Source organism: Entelurus aequoreus, linkage group LG07, assembly GCF_033978785.1.
Source record: "Entelurus aequoreus isolate RoL-2023_Sb linkage group LG07, RoL_Eaeq_v1.1, whole genome shotgun sequence".
Lineage (NCBI taxonomy): Eukaryota > Metazoa > Chordata > Actinopteri > Syngnathiformes > Syngnathidae > Entelurus > Entelurus aequoreus.
In genome coordinates, this window is record NC_084737.1 from 57326274 (window position 1) to 57349078 (window position 22805).

The following is a 22805-nucleotide window of genomic DNA, read 5'->3' on the forward strand; positions in this document are numbered from 1 at the left end:
TGGGACAGGTGTGTTGCTGGTGTGGCCACAGTGTGCACGTCTGATGTTGCTCACATGTGGTCCACTTAATGTTTGTGCTTTTGCTCGGACACATGAAAAATGAGAGGGAACATTGCTTGTATTGTATCTCTTCGGACTGAACATCATTATCATGTTTTGAGTGACTTTCAGTTTGGAGGACACAAAAGTGTGTACTTGAAGGATTATTGTTATTCAAAACACAAATTGACAACAGAATTAAAAAAAAAGGTATCTACTTGTTTTGGGCTATTATACCTTTTAGCACTCAGTTCACCCCATTCAGAGAATAAGTATGTTGCCATCACACACGCACACACACACGGCAGAGCAGCAGGCACAGCTGGAGGTTCAGTATCTTGCTCAGGGATACTTCAGGGGATTGAACATCAATCCTTCAACCTTTAGGGGACCACTCCCCTAACAGAAAATGTTGAGGAATAAAGTGTAATTTTTGCTTACCGTAATTTCCGGACTATAAGCCGCTACTTTTCCCCCTCGTTCTGGTCCCTGCGGCTTATACAACGGTGCAGCTTATTTACGGCCTGTTCTTCTCCGACACCGACGAAGAGGATTTCGGTGGTTTTAGTACGCAGGAGGAAGACGATGACACAATGATTAAAGACTGACTTTTCATATACCGGTAGGCTGGTTATTTTGATAACGTACAGGCGAGCACTTTGTATTACTTTGCACCGTTGTATTATTTGTACTCTGCACGAATGCTGTTCGCCATGTCAAAGATGTGAAAGTTTGATTGAATGATTGAAAGATTTATTGTTAATAAATGGGACGCTTTGCGTTCCCAAACAGTCATCTCTGTCCTGACAATCCCCTCCGTGGTAGCAGGAACCCCTATATACTACGGTAATTACACATCAAAACCCTGCGGCTTATAGTCAGGTGCGGCTTATATATGGAGCAATCTGTATTTTCCCCTAAATTTAGCTGGTGCGGCTTATAGTCAGGTGTGGCTTATAGTCCGGAAATTATGGTAATTGTGTTTGAGCGTGTGCATCACATTGAAGCATGACAAAGAATGTATGGTGCAGGAAGACAAAACAACGAGATAGTTAAAGTGAACTTGAAAGACGAGACAATGGGGTCTTCCGTAAGTATCTTTCAGCGTAAAATGAAACAGTTGAGTTAGAGATGAACTATCCAAAATTAGCATTATAATTAAATATTCATTCATTCATTTTTATACTCATAAAGGTAACAAAGTCGGGAAAAAAATGAAAGTGCGTCGAAGGAAATGGCTCTTAAAAATATCACTTTCATCACTTTGTGGAATACAATCGAACCATGCTTGTGTCTGCAGCAATCACTTTGTAAAATGTTTATTTGAACATTTGATTTGTTTGAGAAAATCTCTGAGGCAGTCAAATTTATTCTCCGCTATATTAGTAGTGTTTGAGAGCAGAACTAAACATAAGAAAAGACAACAGATCGCATTTTGTGGGTTCAATGCCTAAATAGAGCTAGAAAGACCCGGTTGTGCAAATAAACTAATGTCAGGTAAAGTCCTAGTAAAAAATATTGTGATTATTGGCCCAATTGGCGTGGGGTGGGGGAGGGGGTGTGTGTGCGTGTGTGCCTAATTGTCTTGGGTGTGATGATGTAATGTTTTTTTAGACTGAGGCCGATCTGCAAAAGTTCGACTCCAGGTGTCGTTGAGGAGGGAGGGAGGTCAAAAGCGTCCTTAATTGAGGTGTCCTCCGGGGTGTTTTTCAGAACAGCCTGGTCCTGTTTCCACAGCGTCAAGGCCATTCGAGGGAGTAAAATCGTAGATTAGGATGTTTGTTTTCCGCGAGCAGACAAAACAATCAATCAATCAATCAATCAATGTTTATTTATATAGCCCTAAATCACAAGTGTCTCAAAGGGCTGTACAATCCACAACGACATCCTCGGTACAGAGCCCACATACGGGCAAGGAAAACTCACCCCAGTGGGACGTCAATGTGAATGACTATGAGAAACCTTGGAGAGGACCGCATATGTGGGTAACCCCCCCCCCCCCCTCTAGGGGAGACCGAAAGCAATGGATGTCGAGTGGGTCTGACATAATATTGTGAAAGTCCAACACATCAGCGAAAGTCCAGTCCATGGTGGGGCCAGCAGGAACCATCCCGAGCGGAGACGGGTCAGCAGCGTAGAGATGTCCCCATCCGATGAACAGGTTAGCGGTCCACCCCGGAGCAGAGTAGAAAAGAAAAGAAAAGAAACGGCAGATCAACTGGTCTAAAAAGGGAGTCTATTTAAAGGCTAGAGTATACAAATGAGTTTTAAGATGAGACTTAAATGCTTCTACTGAGGTAGCATCTCTAACTTTTACCGGGAGGGCATTCCATAATATTGGAGCCCGAATAGAAAACGCTCTATAGCCCGCAGACTTTTTTTGGGCTCTGGGAATCACTAATAAGCCGGAGTTCTTTGAACGCAGATTTCTTGCCGGGACATATGGTACAATACAATCGGCAAGATAGGCAGGAGCTTGACCGTGTAGTATTTTATACGTAAGTAGTAAAACCTTAAAGTCGCATCTTAGGTGCACAGGAAGCCAGTGCAGGTGAGCCAGTATAGGCGTAATATGATCAAACTTTCTTGTTTTTGTCAAAAGTCTAGCAGCCGCATTTTGTACCATCTGTAATCTTTTAATGCTAGACATAGGGAGGCCCAAAAATAAAACGTTACAGTAATCGAGACGAGATGTAACGAACGCATGGATAATGATCTCAGCATCGTTTGTGGACAAAATGGAACGGATTTTAGCGATATTACGGAGATGAAAGAAGGCCGTTTTAGTAACACTCTTAATGTGTGACTCAAACGAGAGAGTTGGGTCGAAGATAATACCTAGATTCTTTACCGAGTCGCCTTGTTTAATTGTTTGGTTGTCAAATGTTATGGTGGTATTATTAAATAGATGTCGGTGTTGAGCAGGACCGATAATCAGCATTTCCGTTTTCTTAGCGTTGAGTTGCAAAAAGTTAGCGGACATCCATTGTTTAATTTCATTAAGACACGCCTCCAGCTGACTACAATCCGGCGTGTTGGTCAGCTTTAGGGGCATGTAGAGTTGGGTGTCATCCGCATAACAGTGAAAGCTAACACCGTATTTGCGCATGATGTCACCTAGCGGCAGCATGTAAATACTAAAGAATGCAGGGCCAAGAACCGAACCCTGGGGAACTCCGCACGTTACCTTAACATAGTCCGAGGTCACATTGTTATGGGAGACACACTGCATCCTGTCAGTAAGATAAGACTTAAACCAAGACAAGGCTAAGTCTGACATCCCAATACGCGTTTTGATACGCTCTAATAAAATATTATGATCAACAGTATCGAAAGCGGCGCTAAGATCAAGAAGCAGCAACATAGATGACGCATCAGAATCCATCGTTAGCAATAGATCATTAGTCATTTTTGCGAGGGCTGTCTCCGTAGAGTGATTTGCCCTGAAACCGGATTGAAAAGGTTCACAGAGATTGTTGGACGCTAAGTGTTCATTTAGCTGCTGTGCGACAATTTTTTCGAGGATTTTCGAGATAAACGGAAGGTGGGACACCGGCCGGTAGTTCACCATGAGGTCAGGATCGAGGTTAGGTCTTTTGAGTAGAGGATGAATAACCGCTTTTTTGAATGCTAGGGGAACAGTACCAGAGGAAAGTGATAAGTTTATAATATTTAACACTGATGGACCTAATAAAACAAAAAGCTCCTTGATAAATTTCCCAGGAATTGGGTCAAGTAAACATGTTGTTTGTTTTGTCCCATTTACACATTTTAACAATTCCTCCAATGTTATTTCATCAAAGAGGGAGAAACTATTTTGGAGGGCAGTGTCCGTCGTATATACAGTCGTATCTGTGTTAATAGAACCCAGTTGTAGCTGAGATGCATTGTCTTTAATCTCTTTTTTAATGACTTCAATTTTCTTATTAAAGAAATTCATAAAGTCATCTGCTGAGTGGGTGGAGCTACTGGGAGGAGTCCCTTGTTGGGTTAGCGATGCTACTGTACTAAACAAAAATTTAGGATCATTTTTGTTGAGGTGGATGAGATTTGAGTAATATTTAGCTTTAGCTGAGGTAAGCATGCGTTTATAAGTTATCAAACTATCACTCCATGCTTGATGGAAAACCTCAAGTTTAGTCGCACGCCATTTGCGTTCCAGGTTTCTACATGATCATTTCTGGGCTTTAGTTTCTTCTGTAAACCATGGGGTACGCCTTTTAGGGGCCCTTTTTAGCTTTAGCGGTGCTACACTATCAATGGTGTCGCGCAGGGCGTCGTTAAAGTTGTTAGTGAGGTTATCAATAGAGCCCACATAATTTGGGAATGGTGCCATTACCGAAGGCAGTAGGTCAGTAAGAGTCGTCGTTGTGGCAGCATTAATGTTGCGGCTGCTATAGTAGTTATTATTATTATTATTAGTTTGTTGACAATGAGTCAGAACTTCGAATTTTATAAGGTAATGATCGGACATTACTTTAGTGTACGGGAGTATCGTAACTTTGGAGGTGGTGACACCCCTGACAAGCACTAGATCTATCGTATTACCGTTGCGATGCGTGGGTTCATGTATTATTTGTGTAAGACCACAGCTATCAATTATAGTCTGCGCCACGCATGGAGGGTCCGATGGGGTATTCATATGGATGTTAAAGTCTCCCATTATGATTATATTGTCGGCGTGCGTCACTAGATCAGCAACGAACTCTGAAAATTCATTGGTAAAGTCCGAATAGGGCCCTGGGAGGCGGTAGATGACAGCCAGGTGCAGAGGCAGCGGTGTGACAAACCTCACAGTAAGCACCTCAAACGAGTTATATTTATTATTTAGGTCCAAGGTAAGGCTAAAGTTTTTGTTGTATATTAGTGCAACAACCCCACCCCTTTTAATGGGACGGGCAATATGCGTTCCCGTATAGCCAGGAGGAGACGCCTCACCCAGCGCAAAAAATTCGTCTGGTTTGAGCCAGGTCTCGGCTAGACCAACGACATCAAGATTGTTGTCTCTAATGACTTCATTAACTAATAACGTTTTGGAAGACAATGACCTTATGTTTAAAAAGCCCATATTATAGGTAGTGGGCTGTTTTGAGGAGTTTTTGTTGAAAGTATCCGTAGTAGCAATATTAATAATGTTACGTTTATTATGCGTAGTGCACTTTAAATAATTTCGACCATATCTAGGAATTGATATGACAGGAATTTTTAGATTGTTTGCCACCTCAGTAAAATGCATGTCCACCTCTGACGCAGAAAAAACATTATGTGAGTTGTATATTATTCTAAGAGAATTGCTATGTGTGCAGGGATTATCCAGCCTGGCGCTGGCTAGTTCTAGCTTAACAGACTCCTTATTAGCACTTCTTTGTGGATTAGCATTTAGCTTTTTCGTTAGCCCCGCTAACAACAACGCCTTTAGCTATGTTGTTAGCCCCGCCCGACACCCCCGCTTCTGCTTCCGAGCGCACCGCTTACGTCTCTTTCGTTGACGGTCTCCGCTGGTAGTGGACGCCGCTGCTTCAAAGGCCACTGCTGGATGTAGCTCGCGAAGAATTCCCAAGCTAGCGAGTAGGTCCACCGTACACGCATCTTTCAGCCCAAAATGGCCCGATCTCTCCACATCCAGAATCGTAAGTCGGTCGTAAGTGATCACGAAGTGAACACGCTGTGAGCCAGCCATGAAATTGACGGGTATTTTGGCCAAATCGGTCTACACTTCCAGGAGCGCTCGCAAGAAGCTGCCGCCGTGAAGCGCCGCCATCTTGGACAATGACTTGTCTGTTCTATTCGTCCATGCTGTGTGCTCTCAAATTCAATTAAATTTTCCTTTTCAGCAAGCTTCTCCATGATGTGATCCATCTTGCGATTCAGTTCAGATATCGCTGCAGTCTGTGTTCCCACAGCCCTGCCCAAACCATCCATTGCGACAAACAGCCTTTGGGCTCCTTGAGTGGCTGCCATCGTTTTACGAATTTGACGATACACCAGAGCAATGCCCAGCCCAATCAGCAGGTGCCCCGCGATCACGGTTCCAAATAGGTAGATGTCTTCCACGTCCTCGATGGAAAGGACTAATTTCAAAAGTATCTAAGATACCTGTACTTAACAATATAGACAGCTTTACGGCGCAACACGTCACAATGTTGGGCTTTATGGAGGGTCTTGAGTGCTCCAGCAAACTGCCTAGCCGCACCGCCTGCCTTTAGATTAGCAGCGAATACAAGATGGAACTTATCTTCGAGGCAATTTGAGTGCACTAGGTGCATATAAAGTGGTGGTTCGCAAGTAGAGCTTTTAGCTTTCAGCGTGAGCACATTCCATCTCTGCCATTAAGGTGTCAGTGTGGGATCAGGCCATCAACAAAACTACTGAAGACATCTGGCATAACTCTTGATTATTGTGTACTCTGGAAACATGGATTAACTTTGATTGAACTTTCACTCAATCACAGTCACCAACATGTTTTAATCCTACTTAAACTGAGTTATTGTACAGTACAATAACCAAACATATTTTTGTTGTGGAAAAGTTTGCCCAAAAGTGAATTAGTGAAGCGAATTATATTTATATAATGCTTTTCTCTAGAGACTGAAAGCGCTTTGCATAGTGAAATCTATTATCTACATCTTTAAACTACATTTAAAACAGTGTGGGTGGCACTGGTAGCAGGCGGCTACAGTGTCTTGCCCAAGGACAAAACAGCAGTGACTAGTATGGCAGAAGCGGGAATCGAACCTGGAACCCTCAAGTTGCTGGCACGGCTGTTCTACCAAGCAAGCCACGCTGCCCCGAACCGAATCATAGTAAAACCTGGGTGTATGAAAGCCGAGGTACCACTGTTTTTGATGATATTTCAGCTTTAATCTTAAAAGTCCTGTTATCTACACATTTTTTATGTTATTTTCAACTGTATATTTTTGGTTGAATCACTGTGATGTGCTTTGTGTTAATATGCTATTAACAGAAATGTCATGTGGCTCTATTTCATGTACCACCATGGTAGCTCGATTTACGAATACCTCTAGTGTAACAATTCTGCTTAAGGCCCCAATTTAGCCAGGGCAGGCCTCGAATTTTAACTAAAGGACAAGATCACGGGTACAAGGTGCCGGAATGAGTTTCCTCCGTAGGGTGGCGGGGCTCTCCCTTAGAGATAGGGTGAGCAGCTCTGTCATCCAGGAGGAGTCACGGGGGAAGCCGCTACTCCTCCACATCGAGAGGAGCCAGATGAGGTGGTTCGGGCATCTGGTCAAGATGCCACTTGGAAGCCTCCCCGTTGTTTAGGGCACGTCCGACCAGTAGGAGGCCACGGGGAAGACCCAGGACATGTTGGGAAGACTTGTGGGCGGTATAGCTCGGTTGGTAGAGTGGCCGTGCCATCAACCTGAGGGTTGCAGGTTCGATCCCCGCTTCCGCCATCCTAGTCACTGCCGTTGTGTCCTTGGGCAAGACACTTTACCCACCTGCTCCCAGTGCCACCCACACTGGTTTAAATGTAACTTAGATATTGGGTTTTCACTATGTAAAGCGCTTTGAGCCACTAGAGAAAAGCGCTATATAAATATAATTCACTTCACTTCACTTCACTATGTTTGGGGCGGCATGGTGTAGTGGGTAGAGCGGCTGTGCCAGAAACCTGAGGGTTACAGGTTCGCTCCCCGCCTCTTACCATCCAAATCGCTGCCGTTGTGTCTTTAGGCAGGACACTTCACCCTTGCCCCCGGTGCCGCTCACACTGGTGAATGAATGATGAATGATAGGTGGTGGTCGGAGGGTCCGTAGGCGCAAACTGGCAGCCACGCTTCCGTCAGTCTACCCCACGGCAGCTGTGGCTATGAAAGTAGCTTACCACCACCAGGTGTGAATGAATGATGGGTTCTCACTTCTCTGTGAAGCGCTTTAAGTGTCTAGAAAAGCGCTATATAAATCTAATCCATTATTATTATTATTATTATGTCTCCCGGCTGGCCTGGGAACGCCTTGGGATCCCCCGGGAGGAGCTGGACGAAGTGGCTGGGGAGAAAGAAGTCTGGGCTTCTCTGCTTCGGCTGCTGCCCCCGCGACCCGACCTCGGATAAGCGGAACAAAATGGATGGATGGATGGATGGAATAGCACGTTACCTATAAATTCCTTTAACGGATGCATTCTCACTCCTTTTTGACACTAGATCCATTCCGTAGCGTGGGAAATGTAATGGCGTTCAGTTAATGTTCAGCGACAAGCTTGAAAATAGCGATCAGAAATGCACAAAGAAAAGGGTACATTTTGTTAATCCCATTTTAAAATCCATGGTGAGACGACATCATTGGAGCGAAAGCGTGCTGGCGCGCTTTGCCGATTGTAGACAGGAAGAGCTTCACGTTAGTGTTTGGATTAGCGCATTGATAACATAAAATGTGTTATGTTACACCAGCTGCCTTAGTAAAATGTAATAAAAGCTGAGCAGAAAAGAAAGATGGTAAGCAGGAAGTCTACAGTCACTTTTATCTGAGACTTTTATGTCGTCTAAACATGTCAAGATACCTCTTCTTATACCAATCACACACTTAACGCTACGTGTCAAATCCGGTCTAACTACCAACAAAATGAAAAATACATTTTGATCATGCTTTGTCAAAGATGTTTTGTAATGTAATCTGTGACATTTCTACCTAAATAAATGTTTTCAGTCACATTAAAATAAAGTGTAACATATTTTGTTCTGATTGATAGTCCTCAATTACAGAATGTTTAGCAGGCTAAAAATTACATTTTAATAATAAACAGAGAAGGTTCAAACATTGTCATGCAGAGATATAATTAACATGTAATGTACAAAATATCAGAAGCATTTATTCAGGTAGAAATATCACTGATTACATACATCACCAAACATCTATGACATTCAAAGCATGATCGTAACAATCCACATTGTGTGTTATTAATGCGTGAAACTGGTATTTAAACATGGTGTAGCTCCTTCTCTGCATGCAAGACACCAACACACAGCAGGTAATTTGTTTAATTCTCTTTAAAAGCATGTTTGTCTTTTTTGTGTTGAGCTGTTTAAAAAAGCATAATGTTTAACGAACATTTCATTAAAGCAAACTAATTGTCCAGTCATGGTATTAAAAAAATGAAAAATATCTGTCTAGGGTACACTTATTAATAATGAAAAATTAAATTTATCTGCAATTAATATTGATTAATTTTGAGTTAACTATGAACAAACTATGATTAATCAAGATTAAATATTTTAATCGTTTGACAGCCCTAGTCTTAATACAAGAAAACCTTTAGTAGATCAGGCTCTATTTGTTTTAATATGATTTAGATTTGAACAACAAAAAAACATGTTTATTTTGAGAAAATTACAACATCCAAATGGTGCTGATTCATTGAGATGGCCTGCATATACTGTACAAGAGAGGACATCATTGGAGTGAAAGCGGTGACGTACAGAGCCGAGGCACATGATGTTGAGTGTGTCAGCACGCACACATAGAGCCGAGAGCGCAAACAAGAAGAAACAGTGTTGAGAAGAAGAATGGCAAAAAACGGCAATTCCATTGGTTAATAAAGAGAGTGCACAAAGTGCAATATGGAGGTATTTGGGCATCAAAATGATCGATAAAGATGAGGTTTTAAAACACGATCAAAACATACCTCGCCAAAGGTGGCATGATTGAAGTATTACAATCTTTGCTTCAAACTTAGCTAAACAATTAAATAACACAGTCAGATCGACAGGTAATATAGTTAACTTGCTTCCCCTGTGCACATTTAGATATGTATATGCATACGCAGCTGGTTGGCAATAATTAGCGCAGTCACAACTGTCCGCGTAACACAATCTAATCAAGTGAAATGACTGAATTTTGTAACAAATTCCTACTCTTTGTGTTTTATCTTTCACAATGTGTGTTATACCTGCTGCATGTCTTATCGGTATAGTTTCAGCATTAGTGTTGTTTTCAGAATTTAGTAATTTCGCTTAAAGCCAGACCATGTGGCAAACATAAATCATGACAAATTGTCAGTGATACTTTATATTCTATTCTAACCAAATCCTAAATTATGGCAGACTATTCAAATCGTTGTTGCTGTTGGAGATATTTTATCAGTCTGTTGTGGCCAGTGCACTGTACTTTGCAGTGGTTGGTTGGGGGAGCAGCGCCAGCAAAAGGGACTCAAACCGGATTGATAAACTGATCCGGAAAGCCGGCCAAACTATTGGCACGCAGTTGGAGGCGTTTGTGTCAGTGACGGATAGGAGGACACTGGACAAACTGCTCGCCATTATGGACAATCCTGCCCCCCCACTCCACCTGACAATTAAGGGACAGCGGAGCTCATACTCCAACAGGCTCCTTCAACTTCCTTCCCGCACTGTGCGATTCAAGAACTCCTTCATTCCGTACTCCATCCAGCTGTATAATCACTCGCCATACAGCAATAGATGACATCTGCCTATTACCTGACACCTGACATGTTAGCTACTTCTCTTTATTTATAATGTCTATTTTCTATTTCCTGCTGGACCTACTCTCTATTTTATGCTGCTGCTGTCATATATACTGTATATACTGTAATATTGTACATGGTCATTGGTTTATATTGTATATATGTTATAGACATAATATATCTGTATATAAATTATTCTGTACACATATTATGTATATATTCGTATATATGTTAGATTTTTTTATAGCTATATCAGTCTATTTATACCTGCATTGTCCTTTCCATCTTTACACTTTCCATCATTGTAACTGAGCTACTGTGTTGAACAATTTCCCTTGTTGATCATTAAAGTTTGTCTAAGTCTAAATCTAAGTTTAAGCCAAAATTATTTTTTTTGTAATCCCTTCTACTTTGAAAAGTATAGAAAACATTTGTTGTTACTGGTACCAACATATTTGTGTCGGGACAATCCTACCTCAGTGTTAATTAAATAATAATAGTTGTGATTAACACATGGTTTCATATCATTAGACAAGGTTGTTAACGAAAGTAGGTCAGACATAATTATTGAAGACAATAGAAATCAGGTGCTAAGATGATTAATTCAGTGTTAATATTTGAGTTGGCCAGGGGGCCCCTCTGTAGTTGAAAAGTTGGGCCCCAAGGTCAAAAATGATAAGAACCCCTCCCTGTCCTTACATAACATCAAAATATGGTTGACTAAATCAGCATGGAGATTAATTTTCTAATGCAAACTGCTGTTTTGATTTGATGGTGCCTAATGGTTTTCAGCATCCTGCAGGATATTCAACATGCTGTATCTGTGAAAGTGAGCTTGCTGTCATAGGTACCGTAATTTCCGGACTATAAGCCGCTACTTTTTCCCCTCGTTCTGGTCCCTGCGGCTTATACAAGGGTGCGGCTTATTTGCGGCCTGTTCTTCTCCGACACCGACGAAGAGGATTTCGGTGGTTTTAGTACGCAGGAGGAAGACGATGACACAATGATTAAAGACTGACTTTTCATATACCGGTAGGCTGGTTATTTTGATAACGTACAGGTGAGCACTTTGTATTACTTTGCACCGTTGTATTATTTGTACTCTGCACGAATGCTGTTCGCCATGTCAAAGATGTGAAAGTTTGATTGAATGATTGAAAGATTTATTGTTAATAAATGGGACGCTTTGCGTTCCCAAACAGTCATCTCTGTCCCGACAATCCCCTCCGTGGTAGCAGGAACCCCTATATACTACGGTAATTACACATCAAAACCCTGCGGCTTATAGTCGGGTGCGGCTTATATATGGAGCAATCTGTATGTTCCCCTAAATTTAGCTGGTGCGGCTTATAGTCAGGTGCGGCTTATAGTCCGGAAATTACGGTAATCATTATTATTCAGCCGGTTACAGAGTGCGGAAATTGCTGCACACAATTGCAGTAATATCTCTCCTGAAATTAAAACCTTTCAAACGGGATGTGAGTTGATGCAAAGCCATCTGACGCACGAGGGCGTGGTCCCCTGCAGAGGCTGTCTGTATTAATCCCAATATGTCCCCGAGCGACACGAGGTACTTCAAGCTGATTACCACATTTTTGTATTTGGGTGTTAAAAAAAAGCGTGAATCATCAAAAGCGTCTCGTCTTTTCCGTAATCGAACACGTTGTAATCCATCTTGAGTGCAGGGCTCAGCTAATTAACCATCCATCTTCCCTCTTTAACACCAAGAAGAAGGCCTCATTTGCTGTGGAGGGGATGAGTGTCATGTGTCATGTGTGATGAGTTAAAGAAGAGGACATTAAACTAACACACATGATTGTTCCTTTATGTTCACCTCACTCAATCCATTTGATGTCCAGTTGTTTTTTCTTGTATCCATAGTAACCTGCTTGTACAAATAAATAAAAGCAAAAGGAAATTGGTGAAATTGTGCTGGCCAGTCATCTTTGTTCTATTCAGAAAAGACTGTGATTATTGGAGTAAAGTTATGTCAGGGCTCCGTCCATCTCTGTCAGGCACACACACACACACACACACACACACACACACACACACACACACACACACACACACACACACACACACACACACACACACACACACACACACACACACACACACACACACACACACACACACACACACACACACACACACACACACACACACGCCCCTGGAAAAAACACCACTGATGAGCAGCAAGAAAAACTTTGGTCCATCATTTGGATAATGGATAATGTAATGTAATGGAAAATAAATCCAGAAAAACGCATCAAACAAAAAGGTTATATATTTGTTTTGTTGAGGGAAAAGGGTTGTCTGATTCTCTACCAACCAGCAAACACTCTGAACCCCATAGATGACTTACGTTTCCATGAAACCCACAAACGAGTCATGTGCCTTTAAGAAAGTACTGAAAGCCTGATTTATTAAAATCCAAATAACAAGTGCGAAATAGCATGTGCAAACTATAAAATTGTCTGTGGCCGTGTTGCGTGTGATCTACTAAAACAAGTGCAAAAGTGCTGCAAACTGCCCTACTTAAATGAGGTTTTTGCATGTACTACCAGCTGTCACCATGGAGACAGCCATTCCCCTCCATATTCATAGCGTCATGTGTTCCAATTGTTATGTTATGTTGTTAAAAATGCAGCACACAAATACGATCTGGGCTATATTGAAGCGCAATCTCGACAAAGGCACCTCATTTTAGAACACCCAAGATGCGTTAATGGGGCCGTCTTGGTTTTGTGATGGTGCATCTGGAAGGATCCACTAAAAACAATAATGGTGCGAACGCAAAAATTACAGCACAACAAACACACAATGAGCAACACAAACAGCAACTTTCTTTAAGCAAGCTAAAGTGTCTCTAACCATCTCCTGGGGAACTCAACAGTGTTAAAACCTAACAATTCTGCAATTCATTTTACATTTATTATGATTTAAAGGCCTACTGAAACCCACTACTACCGACCACACAGTCTAATAGTTTATATATCAATGATGAAATTTTAACATTGCAACACATGCCAATACGGCCGGGTTAACTTATAAAGTGCAATTTTAAATTTCCCGGGAAACTTCCGCTTAAAAACGTCTATGTATGATGACGTATGCGCGTGACGTCAATGGTGGAAGCGGAAGTATTGGGACACATTGTATCACAATACAAACAGCTCTGTTTTCATCGCAAAATTCACAGTATTCTGGACATCTGTGTTGGTGAATCTTTTGCAATTTGTTCAATTAACAATGGAGACTGCAAAGAAGAAAGCTGTAGGTGGGATCGGTGTATTAGCGGCCGGCCGCAGCAACACAACCAAGAGGACTTTGAGTTGGATAGCAGACGCGCTATCCGACGCTAGCCGCCGACCGCATCGATGATCGGGTGAAGTACTTCGTCGCGCCGTCGATCGCTGGAACGCAGGTGAGCACGGGTGTTGATGAGCAGATGAGGGCTGGCGTAGGTGGAGCGCTAATGTTTTTATCATAGCTCTGACGAGGTCCCGTAGCTAAGTTAGCTTCAATGGCGTCGTTAGCAACAGCATTGCTAGGCTTCGACAGGCGGCACAGCATTAACCGTGTGGTTACAGATCCAGTGTTTGGTTCGGTGTCTCCTGATAGTAGTATTGTTGATCTTCTGTCTATCCTTCCAGTCAGGGGCTTATTTCTTTTGTTTCTATCTGCATTTAAGCACGATGCTATCACGTTAGCTCCGTAGCTAAAGTGCTTCACCGATGTATTGTCGTGGAGATAAAAGTCACTGTGAATGTCCATTTCGCGTTCTCGACTCTCATTTTCAAGAGGATATAGTATCCGAGGTGGTTTAAAATACAAATCCGTGATCCACAATAGAAAAAGGAGAAAGTGTGGAATCCAATGAATCCTTGTACCTAAGTTACGGTCAAAGCGAAAAAAGATACGTCCTGCACTGCACTCTAGTCCTTCACTCTCACTTTCCTCATCCACGAATCTTTTATCCTCGCTCAAATTAATGGGGTAATCGTCACTTTCTCGGTCCGAATCGCTCTCGCTGCTGGTGTAAACAATGCGGAAATGTGAGGAGCCCTTCAACCTGCGACGTCACGCTACTTCCGGTACAGGCAAGGCTTTTTTTATCAACGACCAAAAATTGCGAACTTTATCGTTGATGTTCTCTACTAAATCCTTTCAGCAAAAATATGGCAATATCGCAAAATGATCAAGTATAACACATAGAATGGATCTGCTATCCCCGTTTGAATAAAAACATTTCATTTCAGTACTATAGCTCAGGGTCACGATTGCTGCTGGTAGAAGTAATTACATTTAGTAACATGGTTTAAATGTAATTCGGAAGTGAATACTTTGGGGCGGAGTGGCTCGGTTGGTAGAGTGGCCGTGCCAACAACTTGAGGGTTCCAGGTTCGATCCCCGCTTCCGCCATCCTAGTCACTGCCATTGTGCCTTTGAGCAAGACACGTTGCCCACCTGCTCCCAATTCCAGCCACACTGGTTTAAATGTTGCTTAAAATATGTAGATAATGGGTTTCACTATGTAAAGCGCTTTGAGTCTCTCGAGAAAAAAGCGCTGTATAAATATAATTCAACTCTATACTTTGTGTGGTCCAGCCTCACTCAGACTCTACCGCCAGCAGCTCTTTTTTACCATGTTGAATATCATTCAACTTTCAAATCCCTTTTCTGTTATGAACTGCCATCAGAAGAGTCTGCCTTACACCTGGGAGACTAGAATCAAGGTACAAAAGTTAATTAAAAACAAAACAAAAGTGACGTTGTCTTTCCTCAGTGTAGCGACACACGACAATTATATTTTTCTGACAATGTATTCTTCCGCCAAGCATGCGTAACTAGTTCTCTTTTTCTTTCTGTACAGTATTGATAATTCATTGGAATGTGTCATAACCATGAAGCGCTGCACACAAAATGCCACAGTATAAAACACTGCGACGAAAAATGTTGCAATACCAAATATCATAATACGGAATGTTGTAACACGAGCAGTTGAGCACACCCTGTATCTCGATATTGCAAAAGCAAATTTTGCAAAGAGCGTCATGAGTACCTGCAACAGTTTCCAGCGTGTGTTGAGATCTTCGATGTGTTCCAGATTGTTTGTTGAGAGCTGGAGCTCAGGCGGACCAAAAGTGGACGCCAACTGGTTCATGTGGACAACATCCTCGTAAATAGGAGCGATTTCTTCCTGGAACTCCTAGATCAAACAAACACAGTGAAGTATTTTAGAGTAACAATTGTCGTGTGTAAAAATCTCATTCTCTACCTTGACTCTCTCTATGTGCTCTGGCAGAGAGTCGATGAGAAGTTCTCCGACCGGCTCCCAAGCCTCCTTTACCATCTCTGCCTGCCTTAGCTGACCGTCCACAAGGTCCGCCGTCTCCTGGAGTTCAATCAGCCGCTTCAGAGCCGCCTCAAGTCTCCTCAGCCAAACAGCAGAGTCGTTATTGAGCCGCTCCCAGCTGGTCATCACATTGTCCGCTTCCTTGCGCAGGATTCGCCCGACATTTTGGGCACGCTCCTCGGGGCTGATGTCTAAGGATCAAGTAATCATAATGATACAGAATACACTGAGTAAACTAAGACTTTGCAAATAAATGAAAATGACAAAGACTGGTCATATGTTGGCCATGTCTCAAAACCAACACTTTTTGTCAGTACACTTCAACAAGTATACTGTGTACATGGCTGAGTGATCACATTTTGACAATGTTGTGCTTCCCTAATCTATTTTTGATGTTGTTGACTTACTGTAAAGAATAGTAACAAGATTTACCCTAGGGCAGGGGTGTCCAAACTTTTTACACTGAGGGCCGCACACTGAAAAATCAAAGCAAGCGGGGGCCATTTATTTTAAAAACCAATACAATATGTGTATAAAAAATATACATTTAGGCCTCCACTCAGGCTTGATCCCGGGGACTCCAAAGGGTTTTGGTTAAAAAAATGTGTCATTATTCAGTATTATTATTTTTATTATTATTCAAGTTTTAAATCTCTAGATCAACATTAGGTCTATCTGTCAATATAAAGTTTTTAAAGATTTAAGTTGTATGCTTTTTTTGTCAAAGAAAACCATGTTTTTTTATGGAAAAAACACAAAATTTGCAATATTTTCACCCAATAAAATTTTTAAGTGGAATATTTGAGATTATATAATAATTGGAGCCTTAAAAAGGTCAATAACTCATAACACCATTGATTTTAATTAATTATTATTTTTTGAGCAATGACATTTAAAAACAAATCACACTAAAATTATTGGGGATCCAAAAGGATCCTACTCATTAAAGTGTTACAAAATAAATTATACATTTTTTTTTACTGTTTACTTTTAACACATTAGTCTCGAGATCAACTTCAGATCTATCTGTCAATTATAAGTTTTATTGTTGTTTATGTTTTTTGTTTGTTCGTTTTAGGCCCTTCTTTAAAAAAAAAAAACAGCTCAGTTTTTTATATGGCAAACACAAAATATGCAACATTTGCCCCCAAAAATACTTTAAAGTGGAATATTTCATGTGACGTAATTGGAGCCTTGAATAGGTCAATAATTCATAATGACATTGATTTTGATTCACTGTTATTTTTTAAAGAAAGAAACTGCTTGCATGGCAGCTTTGTGTGATTAGAGTAAACATTGCAACATGTTCTTGTTACATTTCACCTGTTTGCTCTTTTATACCACTTTTTATATTTTTAATTTTTTTCAACCGTATTTTTAAAATGTGCCGTGGGGCCGTTAAAAAATGACCTGCGGGCCGCAAATGGCCCCCGGGCCTCACTTTGGACACCCCTGCCCTAGGGCTATTGAACTAAATTGCTTTGGGGGCCACATTTCCAGAAAGCTAACGATCGGTGGGCCGGACTGTGTCTTATTTTGTATATTCTGGAGAACCAGCTTCCTCTACAGTTGTCACGTCGGGGTCGTATGTTAATGTGCGGATCGTTTTCCCAGGATGCAGACGGAACTCCGGAGGCAATGTGCAGGTAAGACAATGATTTATTTACCATAAATCAGTCAGGAAATACAAATCAAACAGAAAAGCATGCCGATAGAGTGGGAAGCTATGGCGAAGCTTAGTCCAAAAACAGGAATCACAAAGGTGTTCACACGTAACTCGTTGCATGGAGCAAACAAGACAGCCAGACTGAGTGTGGCGAAAAGCAGGAATGAGTAGCTTTCTGATTAGTGCCAGGGAGCAGGTGAGCTTCCCGAACACTAATCAGAGGCAGGTAAAAATAATCAGCACCCATGGCAACCAAGAACACACAAACCCAGGGGTGCTGAAACAGAACTAAGGGAGTCTTTAACTAAACAAAAACAGTAGACAATAGATTTTAGTCTATTTATTATGTCAGCGTTACAGGAGCGTTTTGCTGTTTTTAAGGACCTTCCGCAAAAAAAGCTGTCTAAAAATAATCTATTATGACAGACCTGCAGGGTTTGTAAGAATTATTTTTTTAACTTGCAGGCCACCAGTTGAATAGCAAAAATGAGGAAAAAGAGAGGACCTAAATGGAACCATTAAAGGCCTACTGAAACCCACTACTACCGACCACGCAGTCTGATAGTTTATATATCAATGATGAAATCTTAACATTGCAACACATGCCAATACGGCCGGGTTAACTTATAAAGTGCAATTTTAAATTTCCCGGGAAATATCCGGCTGAAAACGTCTCGGTATGATGACGTTTGCGCGTGACGTCACAGAGTTTGCAGAACAGCTCTGTTTTCATCGCAAAATTCCACAGTATTCTGGACATCTGTGTCGGTGAATCTTTTGCAATTTGTTTAATGGACAATGAAGACAGCAAAGAAGAAAGCTGTAGGTGGGATCGGTGTATTAGCGGCTAGCTGCAGCAACACAACCAGGAGGACTTTGAGTTGGATAGCAGACGCGCTACCGTGAGTACAGCTTTCTTCCAAACATTTGATCGCTTGCCCGTCCGTGCGTGCCGCTATGTGCATGTCACGTACGTAACTTTGGGGAAATATAAGTGCTGTATGAACTTTGCGGAAGTGAACGGTACTTTGGGCTGTGGGATTGAATGTGTTGTGTGGGTGTTTGATTTGTATTGGTGGGTTATATGGACAGGAGGGGGGAGGTGTTTGTAATGTGGGATTAATTTGTGGCATATCAAATATAAGCCTGGTTGTGTTGTGGCTAATAGAGTATGTATATGTCTTGTGTTTATTTACTGTTTTAGTCATTCCCAGCTGAATATCAGGTCCCACCCGCCTCTCACAGCATCTTCCCTATCTGAATCACTTCCACTGCCCTCTAATCCTTCACTTTCACTTTCCTCATCCATGAATCTTTCATCCTCGCTCAAATTAATGGGGTAATCGTCGATTTCTCGGTCCGAATCGCTCACGCTGCTGGCGTCCATGATTGAAAACAATGTGCAGATGTGAGGAGCTCTTCAACCTGTGACGTCACGCTACTTCCGGTACAGGCAAGGCTTTTTTTTATCAGCGACCAAAAGTTGCGAACCTTATCGTCGATGTTCTCTACTAAATCCTTTCAGCAAAAATATGGCAATATCGCGAAATGATCAAGTATGACACATAGAATGGATCTGCTATCCCCGTTTAAATAAGAAAATCTCATTTCAGTAGAGTTAAAGAAGTTGAACAAATGACTACTTGCTCCATCTGAAGTAAACAAACTACAGCAACACCTTAGTTACATAAATCACATAAGGAAAAAATGTGTAAATGTCAAAAAGGAGAGGACTTAAAAAGGAGCCCTGAGGAACGCCTCAGTTATGTAAATCAGTGTGGACCCCAGTGTTCTAGGCTTGCTAGCAAGGTTAAAATGGCAACGCAAGGATCTGACAATGTGTTTACAGTGGTCGAAGTTCCTCTATATAACAGGAGCACTTAAGTGTTTTAGGAACTTACTGCAGAAATATTTGTCTCCCAAGTTTTTAACTGAACTTAACTATAGTGTCATTTGGCCGTCGGGCAGCCAGTTGAATAGCCCTGATTTACCCACTTCATCTTCTCTCCTTTTTGATTGTGAATTGCAAACACTTGAGTTAATCACTGCCCTTCCACTACAAGTGGGCAACTATTGAAGGCGGTAACTGAGTGTACAGCACTTAATACTCAGACACCATTTGGGGCATTTTGAGAGGGTTATGATACTCCACTGCATTTTGCCATACTTCTTAGCGTGAATGCCCTTATGCACTAAGAAAATGTGGCCCTGATTTATTAAAGGTTTTCGTAGACTAAAACATTTGCAAACTTGATAGCGCACGCAAACGTGATTAATGCTAAACTTGTGCCTGAGGATTTTGTCTCTTACGTGAGCAGAATGACGAACGCAATCCATTTAGCTTGTCTGTCTTCATGAATAAGCAGAATATATGCTGATCATCCAAACTCCCACATTACTGTGAGGAGAAGATGCAAATACAATCATTCAGCACACGCAGTGTGATCTATCAAGGCTGATCACTGTTACATGAATCCTCCGTTGACATGTGTGTGGCAACATATTTGTACTGCAGTGACGTGCAGTCAGGGGAGGCAGGTGAGGCGGGGCCTCACGTGCCATCGTGGAAAGAAAAAAAATTTAAAAAGAAAAAAAATTAATTAAATTGTTATATGTATCCAGGAGTTGTGAATGACTGCAGGGCCACAACATTAGGTACACCTGCAGACTGCAGCACGGATTTCATATTTCATTCATTCACAACTCCTCCAACACGAACATTATTGTTTTTGCACTTTTTGGCTTCTTATTAAATAACTTTTTTAAATAGATTCAATCTTGCACGTGGAAAGTTTAAGTGTGGGCTTTAGTTGATATAACACTCCCGTCAGGGGGTGCATTCTATGGCGGGGGTGCATTAATCCAGCACAACAGCGGCGCATGAACTTCATTTAAAGGTGAAGGTAAGACCATAATAATGTTTTTTTTTATTAAATGTGCTTTTTTGTGTGCTACAGTTTGTATGTGTAAAGTTAAAGTTAAGTTAAAGTACCAATGATTGTCACACACACACTAGGTGTAATGACATTTGTCCTCTGCATTTGACCCATTCCCTTGATCACCCCCTGGGAGGTGAGGGGAGCAGTGGGCAGCAGCGGTGCCGCACCCGGGAATAATTTTTGGTGATTTAACCCCCAATTCCAACCCTTGATGCTGAGTGCCAAGCAGGGAAGAATGCTGGTATGAGCTTTTGAACATAACCCGTTAACTGCTGCCAATCAAATGGTGAATAAGACACTCTTTAAGGTTCATATGTTTGTAAATCTGACTGTGATGAAGTCAGTGCCTCACCAGCCATGAACCTCACCGCACGTCACTGTTGTACTGTCATAAATAAAAAATACATCCATCCATCCATTTTCTACAGCTTGTCCCTTTCAGGGTCGCACTTGGGCAGAAGACAGGGTACACCCTCCATCCATCCATCCATTTTCTACCGCTTATTCCCTTCTGGGTCGCGGGGGGCGCTGGAGCCTATCTCAGCTACAATCGGGCGGAAGGCAGGGTACACCCTGGATAAGTTAAATAGAAGGGACAAGTGGTAGAAAAATGGATGGATGGATATTGTTAATTCAGCCATATGATTTTATAATCGTATAGCTGCTGGATGACTGAAGCTGAATAAAAACAATTCAACTGATGCTTTTTGTTGTCTGCAGGCATTTTAGTTTTTTTTTAATGCCGTTCATTTTTTTCCAAATCTCCCCAAACTTGTCTCAATCGTTTGTGCTGCAAATATTTTCGTTTGTGCCGTTACGGTTTTTAAGTTACTCTAAGGTACATTTTCTGACTTGTGATGTCATCCAGCCCCCTCACCTTGTCCAAATCACCTCAAAGTCGCTCCAATTGTTTGTGCTACGTTTGTATGGCAAACATTTTTGGTCTAACTATTATAGTTTTTAAGTTATTAACGTTCCAATATTTATAACCAGCCCCCCAACCTTGACAAAACCTCCCCAAACCAGTACCAATTGGTTGTTCTAGGTTTAAGCTGGTTTGTGCTGCAAACATTTTTGTCTAAAGATCATAGTCTTTAAATTATAAACCTTTCAAAGTTTTACATCATTAACGTGTGTAGATCATAACGAGACCCTAGCTATGTCAAAATCTCCCCAAACGTGCCCCAGTTAATAAAGTTGTAATATTTTGTTAATGTTATTAACCATGACTAAACCCAAACTTGTCCTATTTCTTTGTGCTACGTTTGTGCAGCAAAAATATTTGTAGCACAAACTTGCTAATAATGTTTTGTGAATCACTTGTGTGAAGTTGGCCCTCCCACCTTTTCCAAATCTCCCCAAACCTGTCCCAATCAATTCTGCTATGTTTGTGCTGCAAACATTTTCGTTTTTGCTTTTACAGCTTTTAAGTTTCTAACGTTTTATGATATTAATGTGTAAATAACGTGTGAATCACTGTCATCACTGAACTCCAACTATGTCAAAATCTCCCCCAACATGTCCCATTTGTTTGTGCTTGTCTGTGCTGCAACAATTTTTGGTCTATTATAATTTTTAAGTTCCATCCATCCATCCATTTTCTATTGCTTGTCCCTCTCAAGGTAACAGGGGTTTCTTGAGCCCATCCCAGCTGCATTCAGGCGGGAGGCAGGGTACAACCTGGACAAGTCGCCCCCTTATCGGAGGGCCAAAACAGATAGACAACATTCACACTCACTTTCAGATCATTTTTAAACTATAAATGTTTAAAGGGGATCTGTACTTTTTTTTGGAAGTTTGCTTATCATTCACAACACACATTTTTTTAAGATCCTGAAGATGATAAAAAACGCTTGCTAGATGTGAGCCTCTTTTTGTGTCTTTTTCGCAATCTCTGGGTCAAAGTTAAATGTCAAAGTTGACTAACTTCTTAGTTTATGGCCACAAACTTCCATAATAACCAAGTGAGAGGCCATTTTTATAATTTATAGTAGAACTAACTTTTACCAACTCATAAGCGATGCAGCAGCTGCAGTGGTTAGTTGGGGCGGCCGTGCCAGCAACTTGATTGTTCCAGGTGTGATCCCTGCTGCCGCCATGCTAGTCATTGCCGTTGTGTCCTTGGGCAAGATAGTTTTCCCACATGCTCCCAGTGCCACCCACACTGGTTTAAATGTAACTTAGATATTGGGTTTCACTATGTAAAAACACTTTGAGTCACTAGAGAAAAGCGCTATATAAATATAATTCACTTCACCATCTCTATGTGATTAAGGCGCCACTGTAAGTAGTACCTTGGCGTTAACGCATACAATAACAATATCCCTCATACTTGGTTAATAGGCAGGTTACGAA

At 41.5% G+C, this 22805-nt stretch overlaps 1 protein-coding gene across 7 annotated transcripts in view; it reads right to left on the reverse strand.

The window, feature by feature from the left end:
* Nucleotides 1-22805, reverse strand: part of dmd (dystrophin) — a 565648-nt gene that overhangs the window by 111318 nt on the left and 431525 nt on the right. For all 7 annotated transcript variants that reach the window (XM_062054060.1, XM_062054059.1, XM_062054057.1 and 4 more), the window contains 2 exons: nt 15768-16036; nt 15552-15698 (listed from right to left, as the gene is read on the reverse strand). In XM_062054060.1, coding sequence (XP_061910044.1) covers nt 15552-15698; nt 15768-16036 — 416 coding nt within the window. The remainder of the gene's footprint in view (nt 1-15551; nt 15699-15767; nt 16037-22805) is intronic.